Raw genomic sequence first — 20321 nt, 5'->3', positions numbered from 1 at the left:
CCGCTCCCCAGCTGCACCCCGCATTGCCCCGCAGACACCCGCTCCCCAGCTGCACCCCGCACAGCTCCCGCTGCACCCCGCATTGCCCCGCAGACACCCGCTCCCCAGCTGCACCCCGCACAGCTCTCGCTGCACCCCGCACTGCCCCGCAGACACCCTCTCCCCAGCTGCACCCCGCACTGCCCCGCAGACACCCTCTCCCCAGCTGCACCCCGCATTGCCCCGCAGACACCCGCTCCCCAGCTGCACCCCGCACAGCTCCCGCTGCACCCCGCATTGCTCCGCAGACACCCTCTCCCCTGCTGCACCCCGCACAGCTCCCGCTGCACCCCGCATTGCTCCGCAGACACCCGCTCCCCTGCTGCACCCCGCATTGCCCCGCAGAGCCCCCCCGCTCCCCGGCTGCACTCCGCATTGCCCTGCCGAGCCCCCCGCTGCACCCCGCGTTGCCCCGCCGAGCCCCCCCTACACCCCGCTGCACCCCACATCGCCCCGCAGACCTCCGCTCCCCCACTGCACCCCTCATCGCTGCACCGCCGCTGCACCCCGCATTGTCCCGCAGGCCCGCCCCGCCGTGCCCCCCCCGGGGGGACACACACACACGCACACACACACGCGTGGGGGGAGGTGGGGGGGGAGGTGCCCACCCTGTGAGCGCGCGGGCGCGGCGCCCCCTCCCCCCCCCCCGCGAGCGCACGGGCCGAGTCCGTGTTCCGGGCGGGCGCGGGCTCCAGGCCGGGATTTGGGCGCTCCCTGCCCGCCTCCCTCCCCCTTGCCCCCCCGCCCCTCCTCCCCCCTCCCGGCTGGCTCCCTCCCTCCCTCCCTCCCCCTCCCTCCCGGCTCCTGAACTCCAGCCCCTCTCTCTCTATCAGCCGCTCACTCTGTCTCAATATGTCTCAAGATGGCGGCCAATGTGGGATCGATGTTTCAATATTGGAAGCGCTTTGATTTACAGCAGCTGCAGGTCAGGCTCCCCCGCTCGCCGCACCGGCCGGGCCGCGCCGCCGGACCCCCCCCCCTCCTTCCCTTCTCCGCCTTCCCTCGGGCCCGGCCTCCCCCTCCTCCTCCCGCTGCCGGCCCGCGCCGCCTAAAGGGAACCCCCCGCTCCGCCCGGCCGCGGCGCTCCGCTCCCTCCGCCCCCCCCCCCGCCATTGATCACCGGCCCCATCGGAAATTGATCCTCTTTGTTCAATTCATCGATCAGCCCAAGATGGCGCCGGAGACGGCGCTAACGGGGCCGCCGCCGCTTCGCCCGCTCCGTCCCGGGCTAAGCTCTCTTCCCCGCTTCCCGTTCCCCCGCGGCGGCCGGGGCCGTGCGGGGCGGCCGGGGCGGCGGGGGGGCGCCGGGGCTGCCGGCGGCCGCTCCTCTCACCCCGCGCCTGCCCGCCTCCCTCTCTCCCCCCCGCCGCTCTGCTCCTTCCCGCCGCCGCTTCCCCGCCGCCTTTTTCTCCCCGGGAGCCGGGGAAAGTTTACCGAGTGCTGGGACTTTGTGTGGGGGCGCAGGGAGCCGGCCGGGCTCGGCGTGCAGGCGCGGAGCGGCGGGGGCTGGGGGCGCTGTGGTGCCGGCCAGGCGGGCGCTCCCCCGCCGCTGCCCGGCCGCCGCCGCCGCGCCTCGCCTCGGCTCGCCGCGGGGTGCCGGCCCTCCGCCGCCGGCGGGCAGGGGGCTCCGGCCGGCCGCGCTCCCGGCGCCCCGCCAGCGCCGCGCCCCGGGGGTGGCGGGGGCTGAGGCGACGGCTGGAGCCGCGGCGGGGTCCCGGCGGGGCGGGAGGGGAAGGGGAGAAGGGGGAGAGCGGCCGGCCTTGTCCGGCCCGGGGAGGGAGCGCGGCGGCGTGCGGGGGGGGGTGTGTGTGTGTGCGCGGGCACGGGGGCAGCGCCGGCCGCGGGGGGGGTTCCCGCCGGCCGCGGGGGGCCGGTGAGGGGCCGGCGGGGTGCGGGGGAGTCCCGCCCGGCGGCGGCGGCAGGGCAGGCTTACATAATTCACGGGCTCTCCAGCCGCTCCTGCCGCCCAGGATCTGACAGATGAGTGGAATATTGATGCGTTACTGTGCTGGCTCAAAGCAGCCTAGAAGTCGTGCTTCCTCCGAGGGAAAGTCCTCGGGAACCAGCTTGCCTTCACCCTTTGGGTGCGTGCCCTGAGGAAATGGCAGATCCACTACTGAGCATAATTGCTGGGGCATAGATAAGGCCAGGGCGGGTTGGGGGGGGGGGGGGAAGGTTGTCAAACGATGAATTGGTGCTGCTCCCGCCGCTGACTGGGATTGCAACATGCGTGCTTCTCCCAGTTGATTGGCGCAGGAAAGCGCTGCCCTGCCTCTTCAGACCCTCCGCTGCCTCCCGTTTAAATAAATCGGCTCGAAAGCCGCCGGCTGCCCACCCCGGCCCCCTCCGAGGCGGGCCGGCCGTGCCCGCCCGGGGCCCCGCGGAGGCGCGGCGGTGCTGGGCAGAGCCGCAGCGCCGCTGGAGGTGAGGGGGTGCTGGCGGGGGGCCGGGGAGCGGGACCCGGCCGCGACCCCCCCCCCCCTTCCGTCCCCTCGGCGGGGCTCGCAGAGGGCGAGCGGGCGGGATGCCGAAAAGCCAACCCCAGCAGCCCCCAGAACGGGAAGTGCTACGTAGGATCGGTAGTAGGAGGCTGGTCCCTGCTGACTTTCAGGTGCATTAGGAGGTGGGGTAAAGTAGCGTTTTGGTTTAGGCTTTTCTTCCCCCCCCCCCCCCCCCGTGTTTTCTTGTTTCTCTTAAAGGCTTTGGATTAAGGTAGACTTGGCTGAACTTTACTAACTTGAAAGGGTTCTTAATAGTGACCCGGAATACCTACAGGAATACAGAAAATGAGATCCAGATGTAGAAATGTATAAAATAAAACGGATTAAATTAAGACGTAGTTAAACGAGGTCTGACATCTTTAATTGTGGACTTTTGCTTTTGCCTCTGCGTAAATGTGGTTGTAGTCGCTTAGCATAGGGAAATAAACGCTCCTAACGTCGCTGCTGCGGTGTTACATTTAACAGCCAAGAAGCCTAAATATTTCCTATAAAAATAAAGACTTCAGAAATGCTTATTGATTAAAACGTATTACTCTCAAGTATCTATCATGTAAATTAAGTTCTAAAATGTAATGAACGCAGCCCAATGGCATTTTGATAGATTGTTCTATTCTGTTTTTAGTAAAAAATAGCTCACTTTTATCATAATTTAATTTCTGTGCATACTGTAAAACCTGTTGTGGAGTATCACTGTACAAACCTTAATCTCGTTTTTGCAGACTGAATGTGACAGTCTGACTCGAACGGCTTGTAGGTTCTCCTTTGAAGCATTCTGGTAACGCTAGCTTCAGGTTGTTTGAACGGTATTCATTACCTGCTTTTGAGGACTTGTGATTATTTATCCACGTCGTGGATTGAGGCTGTTCACCTTTTGGCAGGTTCACCGGGCAGCTTCTGCGCAGTGCAAAATTTATTAACTGCATGTGGTCTGTCTGTGGAGAGTCCTAGAGTGACCAGAGAGGTAGAGAGTACCTTCATCCATGTGCAGAATAGTTAATTTGTTTAAAATTAGCTTTTTTTTTTTAATGCACCCATCTGCAAGAAGAGGTAGTGTAATATTTACTCCCACTTGCGGATGAAGCAATATGCTATAAAAGCTATCGTTACTGAGTATGAAGTTCAGTCTTACAGAACTGTCCATCCCCCCCTCCCTCCCCCATCATTCATTTGTACTAATGTATTTCAAGGGTGGAATTATAGAAAATAAAAATGCCTTCGCCTGCACTTCCGTTACCCTATTCCAGGACAGAAACCTGAAGGATTTATGCTTAACGCAGTTCCACCTGTGCCCTGGAAACTCCACCTTTTGTAGCTTGACGTCTAGATGGCTTCGAACCTATCGTTTTTCTGCACGAGAAAGTTGTAAGGAGCTGAGGCTGTGCAGTCCCGCACCGCTGGCAGCAGAGCGACGCGCACCCCGTCTGCTCGCAACTTCCTCTTCTGTGTTCTATTAGAAGACGATGTTTAACTGTTGATGAGCTTCGACCTGCCTTGTAATATTAAGCAGCAGCTTTCTCAAGATTGTATCAATATTAATTAAAAACAGCCAGGAACACTTTAGGGTCTGACTCGTTTAATTATTTATTTCCTTTCACTAAATAACCTGTTGTTTATAGGAGGAGAGATTTCAAGAGTTAGAGGCAGGATTAAATAATTCAGAACTTGGATTAAAGAACAAAAAGATCTGTTCACAAATGGAATATGAGATGCAAAAATGGCAGTTTCCTACAGGTATCAAACGTGGCTCTTCACTTGCGACTGTACCTGAAAGGCACGCAGCTGAACGCTTAACCCTTTTCTCTAGCAAAGGTTAGTTATATTTCCTAAGGAAACGGTGGAATTGGCATGGCGTTTCTGCATCAGTTTGCCACGTGGTTGAAAATGGACCCGTTCGATAACTGATGGCAAGGGAATTCCAGTGCGTAGAGAAAACAGATCCTTGCAAGCAGTGAATATTGTGGCAATAAATGCAAATTAAATCACTGGAGAAAGGCTGTCGCCCTCGAGTTAAAACCGCATGTCCTGTTTGGAAGCAGTTGTGTGATCTGAATCAGGTTGACGTACAGCAGCGTGAAGGTTACTTGCTGTTGTGTGGTCCTGTCTGGAGTTTGTAGTTTTTGGTGTCACCATCAGCTTCACCATAAAAACAACCCTCTGCTGGAGAGCAGGAAAATGAGTGTGGTGTTCCTGTGGGTACAGCATACAGTCCTGTAAGACTTTGCTTAACATCTCTGAATATGTGTGCATGTATATACCTATATCAGAGGAGGCAGTTGGTCCTGCTATATCCTTTTGACCAGCGGTGTTGCATGAGTAAGTCTAGCTTGGCTCTCAGATCTAAATTGAATCTGCAGGATGAATGGAAGAAGTTAATACCATTTGAAACCTAAATGAACTATGTGTTGAAGTATTTTGACAATAAACACAAGCCTCAAAATGTCATCAGAGCTTTTTAGGATGAGCACATGTACTGGTAAAAAGTATGGTTTTTTATTGCTTTTGAGGAGAATGGCATAATGGCATGTTACTATCAAGTTAGGGAAAGGAAATCTAAAGTCAAATCTTGCTCACGCGTCTGTTTTTTAAAATCTCATCCTGGTATTGCATCATATATGATTAAAGTAAGGATGGAGCATTAGTTCTACGCATGCTGTGATCTTACAACGTCATAAAATTTGCAACAAAATCTGGAAAAACTAAGTAGTAATGAGTAGCTTTTAAATACTGAAGAGCTTCTATTATTTAATTAGAAGCAGGTGGAGTTCTTGGCATCTCTTAGTTGGATCTGATCGTACCAGAGCACAGGTTGCTTTGCTTTAAGTGAAGGAGTTAATGTGCTTCGTAGGAAGTGGACTTAGTGATCACGTCTGAGTGTTTAATTTTGTTTATCCATGCAGGTCACTGTAGAACTTGTAGTTTCTGTCCTAAAAGTAGATAGTGCTTTACTATTTATAATGGTAGTTAAATGCGTATTGGGAAAAGAGTCTAGCTACTGAAAATACATTTCTGCTTCTCCCACCTGATCAGAGATTTGTAGTGAAAGCAGCTTGGTGGTTCTTCAGGAAGATGCAATACAGGGAGCTGAGAGGGAAGTAAAATCCAGGGTGCTGCTGCCAGTATGCTCTGATAGCTGTCGTTGCTTCCCTGCAGCAGGAAGGCTTTGGCTTTTTGTGCTGGTCGGGGTGCTGTCCCTGGACATCTGGCACACACGACATACTGGAAGAAAGGCCCTCGGTATACTTCTGGCTTGTGAATTTGGCTTTCATAGGGTTCCTTGAATCCTGTTCCTTGGAAAGAAATTTCTGAAAGCTTTTCTTGCACTCTTTCCTGTTCCTCAAGTGGAATAATGCCCATCTGAAACATGGCAGAATTAGCGCGTATTCCAATCGCTCTGCTATTATGCCAAGTTTGTGGTTAATTGGATAATGTATTGAGAAATGCAGTAGTGAGGATTTGGAATATGGTAATGGTTGGGATTTTTCTGAGAAAGGATTGCACTCCTTGGCTGTGTAGAACAATACCAAATAAGTAATGGGTGAAACATTTGCTATAGAAGAAATTACATGCAGTCTAAAATTCCAATGAACAATTATTCTTTATTTGCAAGCTGATTTGTAATGCAAAAAGTGGATGTAGAAAAATGCATAATCCAAAGTTTCAGTCTGATCACACTAAAGCTGAAAATAAAGGCAGTTTATTTATTGGATGGAGAACAGATACATGTATGGATGCTTAGGTTTTTTTAAGACACCAAACAGGCAGGGCTTACTGACTCGTGGTCTTTTTTGTGGAAGCGGAGCAGTAAGTTCCCATCTTGTATGTCCAGGATTCTCTTGCACGTGTTTTTTACATTTCATTCTTTGCTTATCTTTGTGCTTGGTTGTTTCCCATATACTTTATGGGCAAGGTGTTGAAAATGCGGTGTTTTCTGGATCGACAATACAGCGACAGTGTTCCAGCATTGCGTGAACGAGTAAGGAGGAAGGTGTGAAGCTGAGGGGCAGAAAGCTGAAATGGGGTAGTTAGCAGGAGACAAGGAGTCCAGGGCGAAGGGGTTTGTACAAGAGTGCTCGCACATGGGGTTGTAGGTGTGGTGTTGACCTTGCCAGGAAAGAGGAGAGAAACTTAGATCTTATGATCAGAATAGTTACTGTCCTTAAATTAGTAAAGATAATATAAATCTTACTCATTTTGTGACATACATGTTTTAAGCTCATTTTTGTTGTCTCTGGTTTGACAAGGCAAATAAGTTTGTAATTTCAGCTTTTATTGTTAGTTATAATGAAGAAAATAACAGGCTATTACAATGCTTGGGTTGTGAGGGACATGGAAATCCAGAGAGATAACTGAGCATTAACAGCAGTAAGTTTTTATGAAAGATTAAGGACCAAGTGTGCAGATGTTGGGTGTAGGTTGTTGGATGTAACAGTTGTCTTCCCTGTTGTCGAACAGTACTTGCATTTCTGGGAAAGCAGTAGGAAGGAAAGAATTTGTACTGTATCTACCGCGGTTGCCTGATCGTGCTCGCATTTTGACTCTAGCAGGATACAGCAGTTCTTACTACGCTGTTACTTGGTCACTTCTGTGACTTAGCAGAGTTAAATATTTAGCACAAATAAACTTACTTCTTGGTATGAAGGCGCTAGAGCCGGGCGGTGGCCCAGCGGCTCTGTGCGGATGTGTTATAGCAGACGTAGGTTTGAAGTTGGAGCCTTTCAGGCTAATGTTGTATAATAGCTTTTTGCCTCACTGGCAATTCGCTTGCTTCCTTGCCTTGCAGTAATTTAATGCCTTTGTCGACGGTTGGGGTAATAAGGAAGTTTCTGTGGGGGCTGGAGTTGTGCTGCTGTTCTGTGGTGTGGCAGGAGGGGAGGCACTGTCTGCCTCCCGGTTGGGTTCATGGGCCCACCATGATCTGCTCTGGGAAAACAGAGGTAAAGATTACCCTTTCTTTGAGAAGCTGAAAAGCAGATGCACAAAAATATTTAAGCTGCCATATTTAGATGCTTTAAATTCCCCCATATCTTTGTGTTTCGGGCCGTGAGCTTTTTAAGGCATGTCAGGGTGTAGGCCATGTCTGTCTCTGAGGCTTTTTCAGAGGAGTTCATACGTCAGAGATGAGCAGATCCTGTTGTTCCTATCTTTGTTGTGTGGAAATGTACCTTAGTGCATAAGCAAGCATCTGGAAGTGCCAGTGCAAGGTTTCTGTGAAGGATATACACATTCAGACCAAATTATTGGTAAACAGCTGGACTCATTTTGCAGTGGAGGGAGACCCGTCATTTCACTGAATGCAGCGGCCTTGGGTTTGGCTAATGGCGAGGTGAACCCTGGCGTGCATTGCACAGGAGTACGCAGGTGAGAGCAAACTGGTCTAATTCCTGCCAGCATTTTATAGTACCCCTTGAGCTATGGAGATCAGATGGTCCTGTGCTGCTGAACCATGTTGCAATGGGATTGCTCTTATGAGGGGTGTGTGTATGTACAGGGAGCCCGAATCACTTTTGATGTTTACGTAATAGAGGTCTTCCCTTGCTGAGAAATGTTGGCTTTAGTCTGTGGCTCGCATGTGACAAGCTGAGGACAGTAATGCTGCACAGAAGTAAAAATAAAAACAAGTGGAGTGGGGGAAATGACGCTGTTTAAAGGACTGGATGGGATAGAGGGACGTGGTGAAGAAAGGAAGGAGTTAAGGAGTGAGCTAAGCCTAGGACTTGGAAATGAAACTCTTATTGCAGTGCAGTTGGGAGAAGACGAGAGCTTATTTTAGAATTTATATAAATATTCGGCAGTGCAGCTGGGGAGTGTGGAGGGTCTCCCAACAAATGCCTAGCTGTAGTGTTGCAGTCAAATCCAGCTCACCTGCACTCGCTGATCATATAAAAGGATAGCCTGGGGTTTACCACCGAGCTGTTCTTGTGGAAACATCCTGGGAAGATTTGTATGTGAGATACCAGGGCGATGGTATGACTTCAGAGTACACTGACAGATTTTTAATGTTGCCCTGTGACAAGTAAGGCTTATGTTCTTGTTAGACTTAAATAGCTTTTTAACCACTTGGATGGTATTTTAAGGTGTTATGAACAGTAGAAGCACTCTCATTGTTCTTTTTAAAAAAAAGAAGAAAAAAGGCGATTTAATAGCTTTTGATTTTAATTTTTTTTTTAAATGAAGACTCAGATGAGATACATCTTAGATGCAAAAAGGACGTATGTTTTGCATGGAAATGCCCTGGTTTACTCCCATAGAAAGTAAACTGCAAAGCTAAAAGGTAGTGCTGCAGATGATGAAATGCATGGAAGTTTGATGGGTTAAGACTTAGTCCTGTTCTCGCTGGTACCTCTGCTCTAGGTATTTGAGGTTGCATAGTGCTGCTGATCCATTATTTTAAGGAAAACAAAAAATTTCTCTAACCAGAACGAAAAGCTTCAGCTGGTATGCATCAGCCCATCAAAAATCTATACACTGTGAATACTTCCCTTGGGCAATAATGCTTAGGGGGACTGGTACTAATGTACAAAGCCTTTAATTGGTTCGGGTTCAGTTTGAGTGATATGATAGTAACCAGGTAATAGTGACTTTGAAATAAGTTGGGAATTTTGGTCTTGCTGTTAGCAGTTGCTGCATGCCTGTTTTTGGCTCTGCCATGGGTCTGCTCAGGCCTCTGAGCATTGGCACCCGGCCTCTGCTGGTTTACTTCTCCAGCTGGAAAACATTGATAATGCTTCTGATCCCTCTTTGAGAGCACTTTGAGATACAGGATTGTGAGTTAGCACTTACTATTCCCTTTTGCTACTACTTAATTCTGCGTTGTGGATAAATAAGACTTAGTTGTTACATTTTCTGGACCTTTGTTAGCTTTCTTTTTAAATGGATTAAACAGAGGATATAGTGCTGTTGATTTGTAGGTACTTTTCAGGCTTGTTGCTGGAAGCAATGTCTATAGAAATGAATGTGAAGAAAGAATTGAGTAGTTGGGTGTCCTAAAAGAATATTGTGGATGATTGGTACTAAACCACTGTGAGAAAATGTCTCCTGCAAATGGTTATAAAGTTATAATCAGGAGTTATTCATACATACACACGCTCTTTAAAACATATCTCTGTGTTCTTTGGAATACCGTTTGAAGGCAAGATATGCAATTTATCAAGTTTTCCTTCAGATTTCGCTGTATATTAAAGGCTGCTTAAAATTCACATTATAGGCACCCAGTGATTTCAGTGTTGAATTTAATATGTGACAGTTTGTGGTTGCATCATTTAAAACTGTAGTCCTCAGCTAGCTGCAGCCGTAGGTTTGAAACAGCTCCCTGTTTCAGAAAGACAGGCTGGCCTCTGCCAGCTCAGGTGAAGGAGGATCTTTGGTCGCTAGCAGGGCTTTTATCCAAGCCGCGCTCCGGTGGTTGTAAGGACAGTCCATGGCAGCATGCGAGCCCTCGAATGGTGAAAGAGGGGGATATGTTCAGAGCAGTTTTTTATTTAAGGTGTTAGACTCGTACCTGAAGGCCAAAATCCGTTATTCACCAAAAGCATGTGATGGGGTAGCTTGAAACGTTTTCTTACATTAACTTTCATCTTTTATCCAAATTGTTCAGGTTTCGTAGTCTAGCCATTGATAGCCTGCTAAGACTGTCAGCGGGGTTAGAGGTTACGATTTAGATGTCTACTCGTGCCATCAGAAGTATTGATGGCCTGCTCATTTTGCGTGCGTTTGCTTCCTCAAGCGATGAGGCTGGAGAGGCGCTGCTGAGCCCCTGCTCGCTGCTGCTGGTAGGTCTCAGCTCAGTGAACTTTGCAAAGGTGAATAAGCTTTATCCCTGTTTAGCATAACACAAAGGCCCTGACCCAGTAAGCATTATCGCATGTGCTTAATTTTTAACACGTGTGTAGTTGTAGTCTTCTGACTGAGCTTGGGTGGGAAGGAGCTGCCTTTTCTACCCCAGCCCACGGTTAAGTTGGGAATAGAGATGAATCTCTCCATACTAGTCCAGTGGCTTCTCAGTCTCTGTCTTTATCTCATGTTTCTCATCAACTTAACTCTTTCTTGTTGTTTCATTGATGTGAAATACGGATGTTGCCAGAAGAGCTCAGTAAAATTTGTACTTGTGTTTCGTCTGTAATTATTTTTCGTTTTGTTTTTATTGGGTATTTACACATTTTATTGCATGTGCATGTCAAAGTAAAGTTGTATTGTCTTATCACTTAAAGATGTTTGCTTCATTTTCAGGCATAAATAAAATGTATGCTTTGTCTGTGGTCTGAAATATGATAATTTTGTCAGCAAACTGCATATCTGTTTTTCTGTTGTGACTTTCATGTGTGCATGTTAATATTGATAGTGCTCAACTTTGGTTTGGTATGTCTGGTATGAGCAGAGTGCTCTCCTAATACTAATTGTGGAGATGGGATAATATTAAACATTTAAAAACAAGGAGCCAGTAGTCTTGCAATTGATTTTCTGGGGAGAGACTTCTATGCAGAGTTGCTTACACAATTGTAACCTTAGTTTCTTTTATGTGAGTGCAAGAAGTGTTTCATATATATTAAAAATAAAAAAGTTGTGAATACACCGGTTACTCCTCCCTTCCCTCCTTCTAGCACTGTCCTGTCTCTTTCAGGAGCTCTAGTTTTCTTTTGCTTATAGGTTTCTGCACGTTTTCTTTGGCATGGAGTCTTGCTGTTGAAATTCTTTGGATGTTGGAAAAGGACAGCTTGCTAATATTGTGTCTTCAGCTCATCTCTCCGCTGCTGTTCATAAGACTCTGCCCATTTTCTCAGGCAAACATACTCTGTACTCATAATTACTGCTTGGTATTTTATCTTTTTTCATTGCTTTCAAAAGTGAGTCAATACTTGCTGCTTTGTAGGGCTAAACTCGGAAGCTGCTATTTCACAGGATGCAAGAAGCATTAGGTACGTGGTGAAGCAGACAGTAAGGAGGGAAGGAATCGGTCTCTGAGAATTTATTTCGTGTACTTTCCTAACGAAGAAAGCTTTTCTAGTGTGAGCCTTGATCCGGTGAGACTGTGGGTGCTGTCTGTTACTGACAGTCCTTAACCCCTGCAGAACTGGGGATTATTTCCCTGTTTTAGATAAGGATTTGAATCAAAACAAATTGTCTTACGAAGCCATGCTCTCAGTTTTATGTATAAAACATTGTTTGCTGTTTCCATGCTCATGAGGAGGAGCTAGTTTTAGGCTTTTTATGTATGTGCAGGCAGAGCTTTGGTCAGTCCCATGACTGGAAAGTTGTGTTGTAGAGCTGCTTTCTTCTGTGCAGTTTCTGATACTGATTTCTGTCTTTGAGTCGCTTGCTGTGCTCCATGCCATCAACTCGTAAAACTAGAACTGTGTGGGGTTTTTTTTTTTGTGGGGTGGTATGTTAAATACAGCATAGGGGATTAAAGCAGCACACACACTGTGCTGTGATCAGCTTGTTTTAGATAATAAATTAAAATCCGTTAGCATCTGAGATGTCCTGGCATATCCTGAGAATAGTTAGTTCTTTAATGTGCCAAGCTAAGTAAAACTTGATTAATGTCACTATCTGGGATTTTCTGTCCTGTAAATAGGACTTGAAGTCTAAAATTGGAACTGGGGAAACCTACTTTAACTAGGATTAGAAGAAGAATTTAGTAGTTCAGATTGTTTTCAGGATCTTAGAAAGTGGTCACTATGCCCCAGAGCTGTTGTATGTGCCATCTTTTTGAAAATTAATTGTACTGCAGTGGCTAAAAAGTTAGTTTGGGACTGCAGCATGCACTGCTTGGCCATTCAGTGCTGTCTCTCCCAGTGTTGTAAAAGGTGCTTTCTGTGCTTGGCTGCTGCCTGCTATGCCAAAGGTTGTTATGTCTCCGGTCTCACGGGTTTGCAGCTGCTGATACCCTTTAGGATCCTTGCTGGTGAAAGGTGATGGTAGGCAGGCATTCGGTATTAGAGGCTTTCTTCTAGAGCACATAAGCAAATGTGGAAGCCCCTGATATCAGGAGATGTTGGATATATGTATTATTTTTAGTTTTCTAAGTGAACTTTGGTTTTGTATGGATTAAATGGAAGCTGGTAAGCTAGCAGGCATGCCTGGTTTGAAAAAACCCACCTACTTCTGTTGGTTTTGGGCATTAATTTCTCTTTATCTTGTTCGCTTCTAGATACGCCATGAGAAAATGCAGTCATAGATCGTAGTGGTTTTATGCCCAATTTATTTGATATAATCATTTTACCAACAAATTGTGAAGTTAATTTCAGTGGTAAGGAATTTTTATTCTACACCTAGTTTTTTGTTTGTTGTTTTGTTTTTTTTTTTTAAGTTGGCAGCAGCCCCTTTGTACAGTTTCTTGATTGTCAGCTCTTCATTATAAATTTACTTTCTAAATGCTGACTTAAGGCCTGACACTTTGTTTGTTTAACTGTCAGTTACTCTAGTTTGGAGACCTAATAAAAGCCTCTCAGATCTTTGTATTGAATTAGGCCATCCTTTACCACCCCAGTGACTGAAGTAAAACTGTAATAGTATCTTTCAGTATCTAGCCCATTTTTGCTGGAACCCCACTTAGGGTGTCTTCTGATACTATATCCTCACTGTGACAGTAGGTAGTTCTCTGGTAAAAGGTCACTGTAATGTTTTAATTGGATTTTTCAGCTGCAAGGAATATAAAAATACAAGTTTATTAATAGAGTAACTTTGATCTTGAAGGATTCCAAAACATTTGCTGCATTGCACGTACAGGAGTGGTTTAGTTTTACTGCGCATTCAGGGATAACCAATGTTGTCGTGGAGCATGGGAGCTGGATGTTCTACCTAGCAGGTCAGGAGGAGTACGCCTGCATGGGGGGGAGAAATCTGGGAAGGCAGAACATTGTTCCCAAACTGGACTTTCCCCAGGATACAGAATTGAACTGTGCTACTGTCAAAGGTGCCAAAGAATCTTTCACAAGTTGTTTTGGATTTCTTCTGAAATCTTTGAAAAAGGTCACGGGCAATAGGCAATTAGAGAAACACTTAACTGACCTTGTTAGTGTATTTTTGTGGAATTATTGTGTTTTACAGTTATTGCTGCTTTACACAGATGGTTATTGCTGGTTTCCATCTGTTCGTTATAGAAAAGAGAAAACTGGAGCTTTAACTGGATTTTAACTGGAACTTTTAGGTTTTATTTCTTCTTTGACCATGTCAGACTAATCTGTTGGGTACAGCGCACTGTGGTTTCAAGGAAAAGAGATCAAAGTGGGAGCGTGTCTGCACAATATGGGTCACGATAGCAGTTTCCTGTGTTTCGGGCACCCTTCTCTTTGAACCGTCCTCAGGTATGTAGTATGATATCACCCTGGCAGATGGCCAGGCCAAGGCAAAGACTCTGACCAAGACTGACATTATGGAAACCATTTAAGCACAGTGCTTCATGGCCAAAAAAGATCCTTCAGGTCATATTGCTGCTTATTTCCAGTTTAACCTTGGTGCTCTCAGTATAAATGACTTCACAGTGCCCCAGCAGAGTCTTCCCTGGTTTTGCTTCAGTCTGCTCCCTTACACTATCACAATGGTAAAAACTTTAAGATCTTCCAAGGCTCGCTGGTGCACGAGCTTCCTGCTGACACTGATGTAGCTGGGCTGACGTCAGTTTTGGTGCTTGTGGTGATCCTCTGTTTCTCGATTTCTGGAGAACGGTGGGAGAAAGAACCCCAGAGATGCAAGAGAATGATCTGGGTTTTCACCCAATGAAGAACAAAGCAAAATGAAAAACTTCAAAGTGCTGTCATCCTACTTGTGGCACTCGCAGAGTTTTTTCTTCACCTGACTACGCTGTTTGAACTGGTGGATTGAAGGGCAGCTTTCAGTTGGCAGAAATTTCAGGTGGGGTGGAAGAATGAGCCTGTCTGGTGGGAGAGCTGTTTGCAGGGGTCCTGAGCAGGGTACAGAAGAGTAGTTTTATTTCTCCGACTCCATTGCCAGTTGCTCAACCAGATGTCCTTAGTAGTTTGTGCTGTAAGATGTTAAGTAATTAGATCATTCAGATTCTAGTTAAACATAATTAGAGCCCTGTGTAAACTGAGTGAAGCTGACAGGTTTTATAGGTTGGTCATAGCAAAAATATCAGATGATATAGCTCAGCATTAGTACAAAAAATTAAAGCTTCCCTCTCCTCAAATAAAGAGGTGTTTAGTCTCCAAATTTAATCCTTAATTAGAACTACAATTTATGGAACTCCCTAAAAATGTTTTCAGGGTCCTGGAAGCCTCACTCAAAAGTGCTTCCATATAGCGTTTGCTGGTTAAAGTTTGTTCTCCTATGCTTCTGAATTTGAAATAGAGAACCTACCTAGCTCTGGCTATGTAAAGTTAAACAGAAAGATAACAGAATTTTACCCTTTTTTTCTTGTCATTTAAATTAGAGGGTAAGTCAGTTGCAGTGGTGCTCCTTGACTTGAGAGGGGTTCAAACACGTAGGGCCGTCTCTGCTTTGCTCTCCAGTGTCCTTTCCCAGCTTGTAGCTGACTTGCCTTTTCGGAGCATCTAGCTGTAGCACAGCCTGTGTAAGATGCCTTTTTTCCACCAGCTATCCCACTGCAAGCTGCGTTCATAACCGTCAAATTTCTTTGGTTATTATTAAATAGCAGAAATGGAGAGAATTTCTGTGTAATGTGACCGTGTGTATAGGTATTGCAAAGTAATGAAAGTGAATGCAGATTGCGAGGACAGGGCTGAAAGATTAGCGACCTGTTCCAGCGTTTGATTACTGTGATTTTATTACAGCACTCTGAAGCTAATCGTGATTATTTCTCTCCCTCATTTTACAGATATGACACATTATTTTGTTGTTTGTTTGCTGGCAGGCGAAACATATTTTCTGAAGGAAAGTGTTAACAGATACGCTGATAAAATGTCTGTCTTCTAAAAACTGTCTGAAGACAAATTGAGTATTTGTCTACATGTGGTGTTCACACTGTTGTTGTGCTAGCTGCCGAACAAATTAACAACATGATTCTTGACTTTGATAGGATGTAAACTTTCTTTTTAAATATTGCAGGAGTCCTAAGTTGTGAACTAGACCCAGGATGGTCCTTCTTCTGCTGGATGTTCTGAAAGCTGCTTGCTGTGTTGCTTTGCAGTAGCTGATAAAGAAAAGTTAGGTAGAGAACATTCCCGGGAAAGTGAAAATAATGTTGGAAAATTCAGATTCAAGTAGTTAAGGGGATTTTGCAGTTAGACTTAGTTAAAAAGGAAAGATCAGAAGGACGAAAACTGCAGCTATTTCTTGGTAATCCTAAATGATTAAGTTGTCTTGCTTGGTACCGAAAACAGTTCCTTTGCGTGCCCTCCAGAGTTATTTCATGCAATAACTTCCCATGTCCCCTCCAGCCTCTCCCCACCATGCTTAGTTATGTCACTTGCGTGATGCTTCGAGCCTTGCTGTCCTGGCTGGAATCTCGAGACTGTTTCCAAGCTTGTATTTCTCACTTGGCAGCACATGATGCGGCTGGTGGGCAATCTGCCGTATCCCTTTTTTGTCAAACATCAGAGTTGGTGTCTGACACTGAATCCGGGAACGAGAACGGGGAGAGTGAAACGTACAGTGAAGCTGAAGATATCTGCTGGGTGTCTTTGTGCATTTTACTGTTGTTATTGCTTATGATTGATACTCAATTCATGTGGTGCTAGAATGAAAGGAAAAAGCAAAATCTGTCGTATTTTAAGTGATTAGCACGTCCTGGTAAGTGGAAAATTTTCAGCTACTTTTTTCTATCAAGTGCTGTCTGCTTACAAGTGAAAAACTCGGTTCGAGGAAAATCCCCTAAAGTTCTTTAGAAACAAAACAGTTTTGTAAAGGTGTGTGTCTGTATGTGTGTATGTTTGTGTAAACACACAAGCTCACACAAGCACAATCTCCTTTCTGGATCAGCTCCCACCATGCAAAATACAAACCTGAAAGTGCTATAATTGATTATGTGCAATAGGAGACAAACAACCAAGATTTTGGGAGAGGGCAGGGTGTGGTCCAGATCTGGCAAAACATTTAAGAACTGAACATTATTTTTTCAAAGGTAGGGAAACTTTAAAACATTGGTTCAAGAGTGAAGACTGGTTGGGAGAAGGAAAGGAGTACAGTAAACTGAGAAGTCTTCTTTGTAGGGGGAGGTGTTGGGGGAGGAATTGGGAAGAAAGAACACGCAAGTTTAGGTTAGTACATGTTCATGTTCTTCTGGTTTTTTAACTTCATTTGTTTCCCTGGCAGATGTCCCATGGCTTTGAGGCCTTTGTCTGTGTGAGAGAGAACACGAAGGAGGGCTTGGCAGGACACTTTTGGGTTGTGTGGAATAGCTGGTAGTCATGTTTATAGTCAGCGTTGTCTCTTGGCTTATGCAGTTTTGATAACCGGCAATTGTTCTGTGAAGTTGTGTGTTATATTGGCAAGTCAGCTCTCCCTGAATTTCCTCCGCCAGTTCTGTGTTGTAGGTGGGTTCAATGTACAAGTTTTTGTAAAGTCTGAGTAGGACTTGTCACATCCACAGTACTACACTTTCATACAGTACTTTACTTTCCATAGACATCCCCCCATATTAGACTCTCTTTTTAAAGGTCTTCATACAATCTAAGATATTACATGTAATGCTGCTTAATTAAATTGGAAAGAAACAGTATTTTAAAACAGATCTAGAAATCCTTAAGTGATAATGTTTTTCTGAGTTTTGTTGCGCATGTATATGCTGCATTCTCCTTTGAAGGCTCTTAGTTTTTTAGTGATTGCTGTACCTCAGTGCTTAATATTATATTCTTTTGACTTGCTGAAATTCACAGTGGAGTTGGTTCTGTACCTGCCTCAGTCTGCAGGGGAAGAGGAACAATATTCGGCTGCTGTGAGGGTTTGAACCTTCTGGTAGCCTTTCACTTTTTTTGTGCCTGTGACTTTAAATGGATTTATAACTCTGTAGCTTTATGGCTTTAAAACACCTGTTATAATTGCTTAGAAATATACTCCATTTCAGCCTTTATTGCTTACTGTGATTACGCTTCTCATAACCATCCTTTTTGGCAGACTCATAAAATAAGTTTTTTGTAATAGAATTCCTAACAGAGTTAAACAATATGCATAGTTTAAAGTGCAGATTTATTTTATTGGGAAAAGGAGATTATTCTGCTGTTCTTTGATACCTTTAATTTGAGACTTCAGAAGGTGCTCTGCATTAAGTATATGCATAAGTTTAAAAATTGTGTTATACCCCTTTCATAGATGGGAGGTATGCAGGGACCTTTTCTTATGGCAGGTTTATAGTTGAGAAGAATGTGCAGGCAAGTTCTTGAACTTCTAGGCACTGGTTTTTATCAGTTAGCATGGTTTGTATAGAAACTGTACAAAAAGTTGAAAAAAAATTATGCTTAATGTTGCTATTTTAACACCTAAGTGCTTTGTGAGTACTGAAAAGAAAATCTGGCATCAGAGGGTTGTACCTTCAACTTAGAGCTGATCTTGAGCTTCCTACTAAAGCGGAGGGTCCTGTGAAGCTGCCTGTAGGGTGCGATGGATGAACTATCAGTACGTTTGGTTGTGGTAATATATTAAATTTCCTGCATGCAGAATTATCAAAAGTATCAAGGTGTTATGTATGTGTTCTCACGATGGTGAGAGTACAGAGGATAGAAGGTAACCGAGACACTTGAACTTTGTGTTGTACTGCCCTGATGGTGATGTCTCACCTGGCATACTTCAGGTGCACTTCAGGGGGCTGGGAAATTCTAGTTTAATACTGCAAATCAACTTACTATATTAATTCTTGTAAACTGTTTCTAGAGATTGCGGGATTGAGGAGGTGTTATTTATCATCACTTTTAGCTAAAGAGTTCCACCCATGCAAAATTCTTAGCGCTAAGAGAATTAGACTTTTTGGTAGGCGGGTTGTTCTCAAAATCTCAAGCAGAGGACAAAGGTGGTGAATAGTTATTTTTGGGCCCTTTTAAAATATGAAAATAAAATTACTGGGGTTAGTTGATGTTCTTTACACCAGCACCTTTATCCTCAAGGATATTTTGGTATTTTTGCCTTTGAAATTTAGGCTAGACTTCAAAGGATAGATGGAATTTCCCGGGAGAAACAGCGTGCTGTAGAATGGTAGAGGCTGGAGTTGGAGAAGATGATGTAAATGAGTGCGGGTCGCTTGGTACTGCTGGCCTGTTACGTGTTTCAAATGAAGGAAGCCAAGCCTTATCCCACACTGAAGTGGGAGACCTTCCGAGGACTTATGAGCACCTCGGAAAATGCTATGGAGGAATCAGTTTGTGGTGCGGTTGCCTATGTCAGCTGTCTGCTACAGGGTTTTGATGTGCTTGAATATGGCTGTGAATTCTGCATTAGCTGATGTGAGGCATGAGGCTTGGTGACACCATGTATGTGCTGTTGTACTAAACCTGTTTGAGTGGTTTTAGCCATTCCCCTGTGGGACAGGGATAGTGAGTTTAACTTCTTTTTTAGGCATAGAGTGTATCATAAGAGTATAAAGTCAAATACTGTGGGATGGCAAATACTGGTTGGTTTTTTTTTTTTTTTTTTTTAACTAGTTGGCTTGTTGTAACTGTGATAATCTGTGTTGATCAACCCTTTTGGTGTTTGCTACAAAATTTATTCTAAAAGGCATGGTAGCTCATTCTCGTTGGTGGCGATCCAAATCGTCTCTGCTGCCAAACTTGGCACTGGTGCCAGTGGTTTGCTTTAGCTGATCTAAGAATATAATACAGATGGTTTGATACTCAGTACAGATATATACAGATGGCTTGAAACTTCTGAATTTCTTTATTTCATTCCATTGTTTCTTCTCAGTATATCAGGTATCTCTGGGTATATAATTGCTATTCTTAAAACAATCTGAACAGTATTTGGTTCAACTTCTGCCTGTTGTTGCTGTAAGAATTTGTCCGCAAAAGGCTGCTATTTCACGTAAGTTCAAATATTCTGCATGTCAGTACAGGCACGCTCATTTATAATGCACAAGAATATTTCTGTCAAGCTGTTTGACCACCGCACCTGTACATATTCTTCAGTTACACAGGATGTAGAAAGCAGATCCCATAAAGTGAGTTTATAGATCTCAAAATCGGAAGATTGTGGTCGCTGACACTGGCTTTGTTTCAGATTGTTGCCAACACTGGTAATGGCATCTTCGCAGTTGAAGCAGTGAAGTTTTAGCCGAGCGTAATAGTTCAAGCAGAGATCAGTATGCTCTGGCTAAAGGCTGGATAGTTTGTTTTCAGTACTTCTTACAGCCTGTTGATCTCTTGCCAGCAGAAACTTCTAGGTTGTGAATTTGTTTCTGTTGTATACAGGCGTATGACATCAGTTGCCTGCTAGCAGGACAGGGCGTAAATAGAATCATGACAGCATAACTTCAGTGCCCTCTGTGTTTCTCCATGCATACAATGTATTGATGTTCCAGTAGCTGATGTTGACATAGCTCGTTGCCTGGGCAAGTGGTAAAAGTAGCCTCTGCTTTGATTTGCTTCTGATTTGATTGTGTATGGGAAAATCCTTGTTCTGCAGTTCGGGGATATCGACAGCTCTGTTCTGTGCATGGAAGTTTGGAGGTGGTTGTATAGACTTTTGAGCAGTGATTTACTTAGCTTCCTTCATAAGGTGGTTAAAGTGCTTAACAACACAATTAATGTAATTTAAAGACAGTTAAAAGCACTAGTGGTTCTTTTCAACTTAATTTTAAATGCTGAGACAGATTAAGCAGTTTGAACGATGACAAGATTATGCTCTATAGCCATTGAGCATATAAATAAAATATGCCCTAGT

The 20321-nt window shown here is 45.0% G+C and overlaps 1 protein-coding gene across 12 annotated transcripts in view; it reads left to right on the top strand.

Annotated features, from left to right (window-relative positions):
* The first annotated feature begins 811 nt into the window (after positions 1–811).
* The window catches only part of CUX1 (cut like homeobox 1), a 283380-nt gene continuing 263870 nt past the window's right edge, over positions 812–20321 (top strand). For 6 of the 12 annotated variants that reach the window (XM_064467866.1, XM_064467859.1, XM_064467862.1 and 3 more), the window contains exon 1: positions 2484–2650. In XM_064467866.1, coding sequence (XP_064323936.1) covers positions 2564–2650 — 87 coding nt within the window. In that variant the 5' untranslated portion in view covers positions 2484–2563. Of the gene's footprint in view, positions 965–2482; positions 2651–20321 lie in introns of those variants that run through there. The other 6 variants (XM_064467854.1, XM_064467860.1, XM_064467865.1 and 3 more) reach the window with 6 other exon arrangements.

This window comes from Phalacrocorax carbo, chromosome 17 (assembly GCF_963921805.1).
Source record: "Phalacrocorax carbo chromosome 17, bPhaCar2.1, whole genome shotgun sequence".
Taxonomy (NCBI): Eukaryota; Metazoa; Chordata; class Aves; order Suliformes; family Phalacrocoracidae; genus Phalacrocorax; species Phalacrocorax carbo.
The sequence above is the reverse complement of the archived record's forward strand: the minus strand, read 5'-3'. Positions and strand labels throughout refer to the sequence as shown.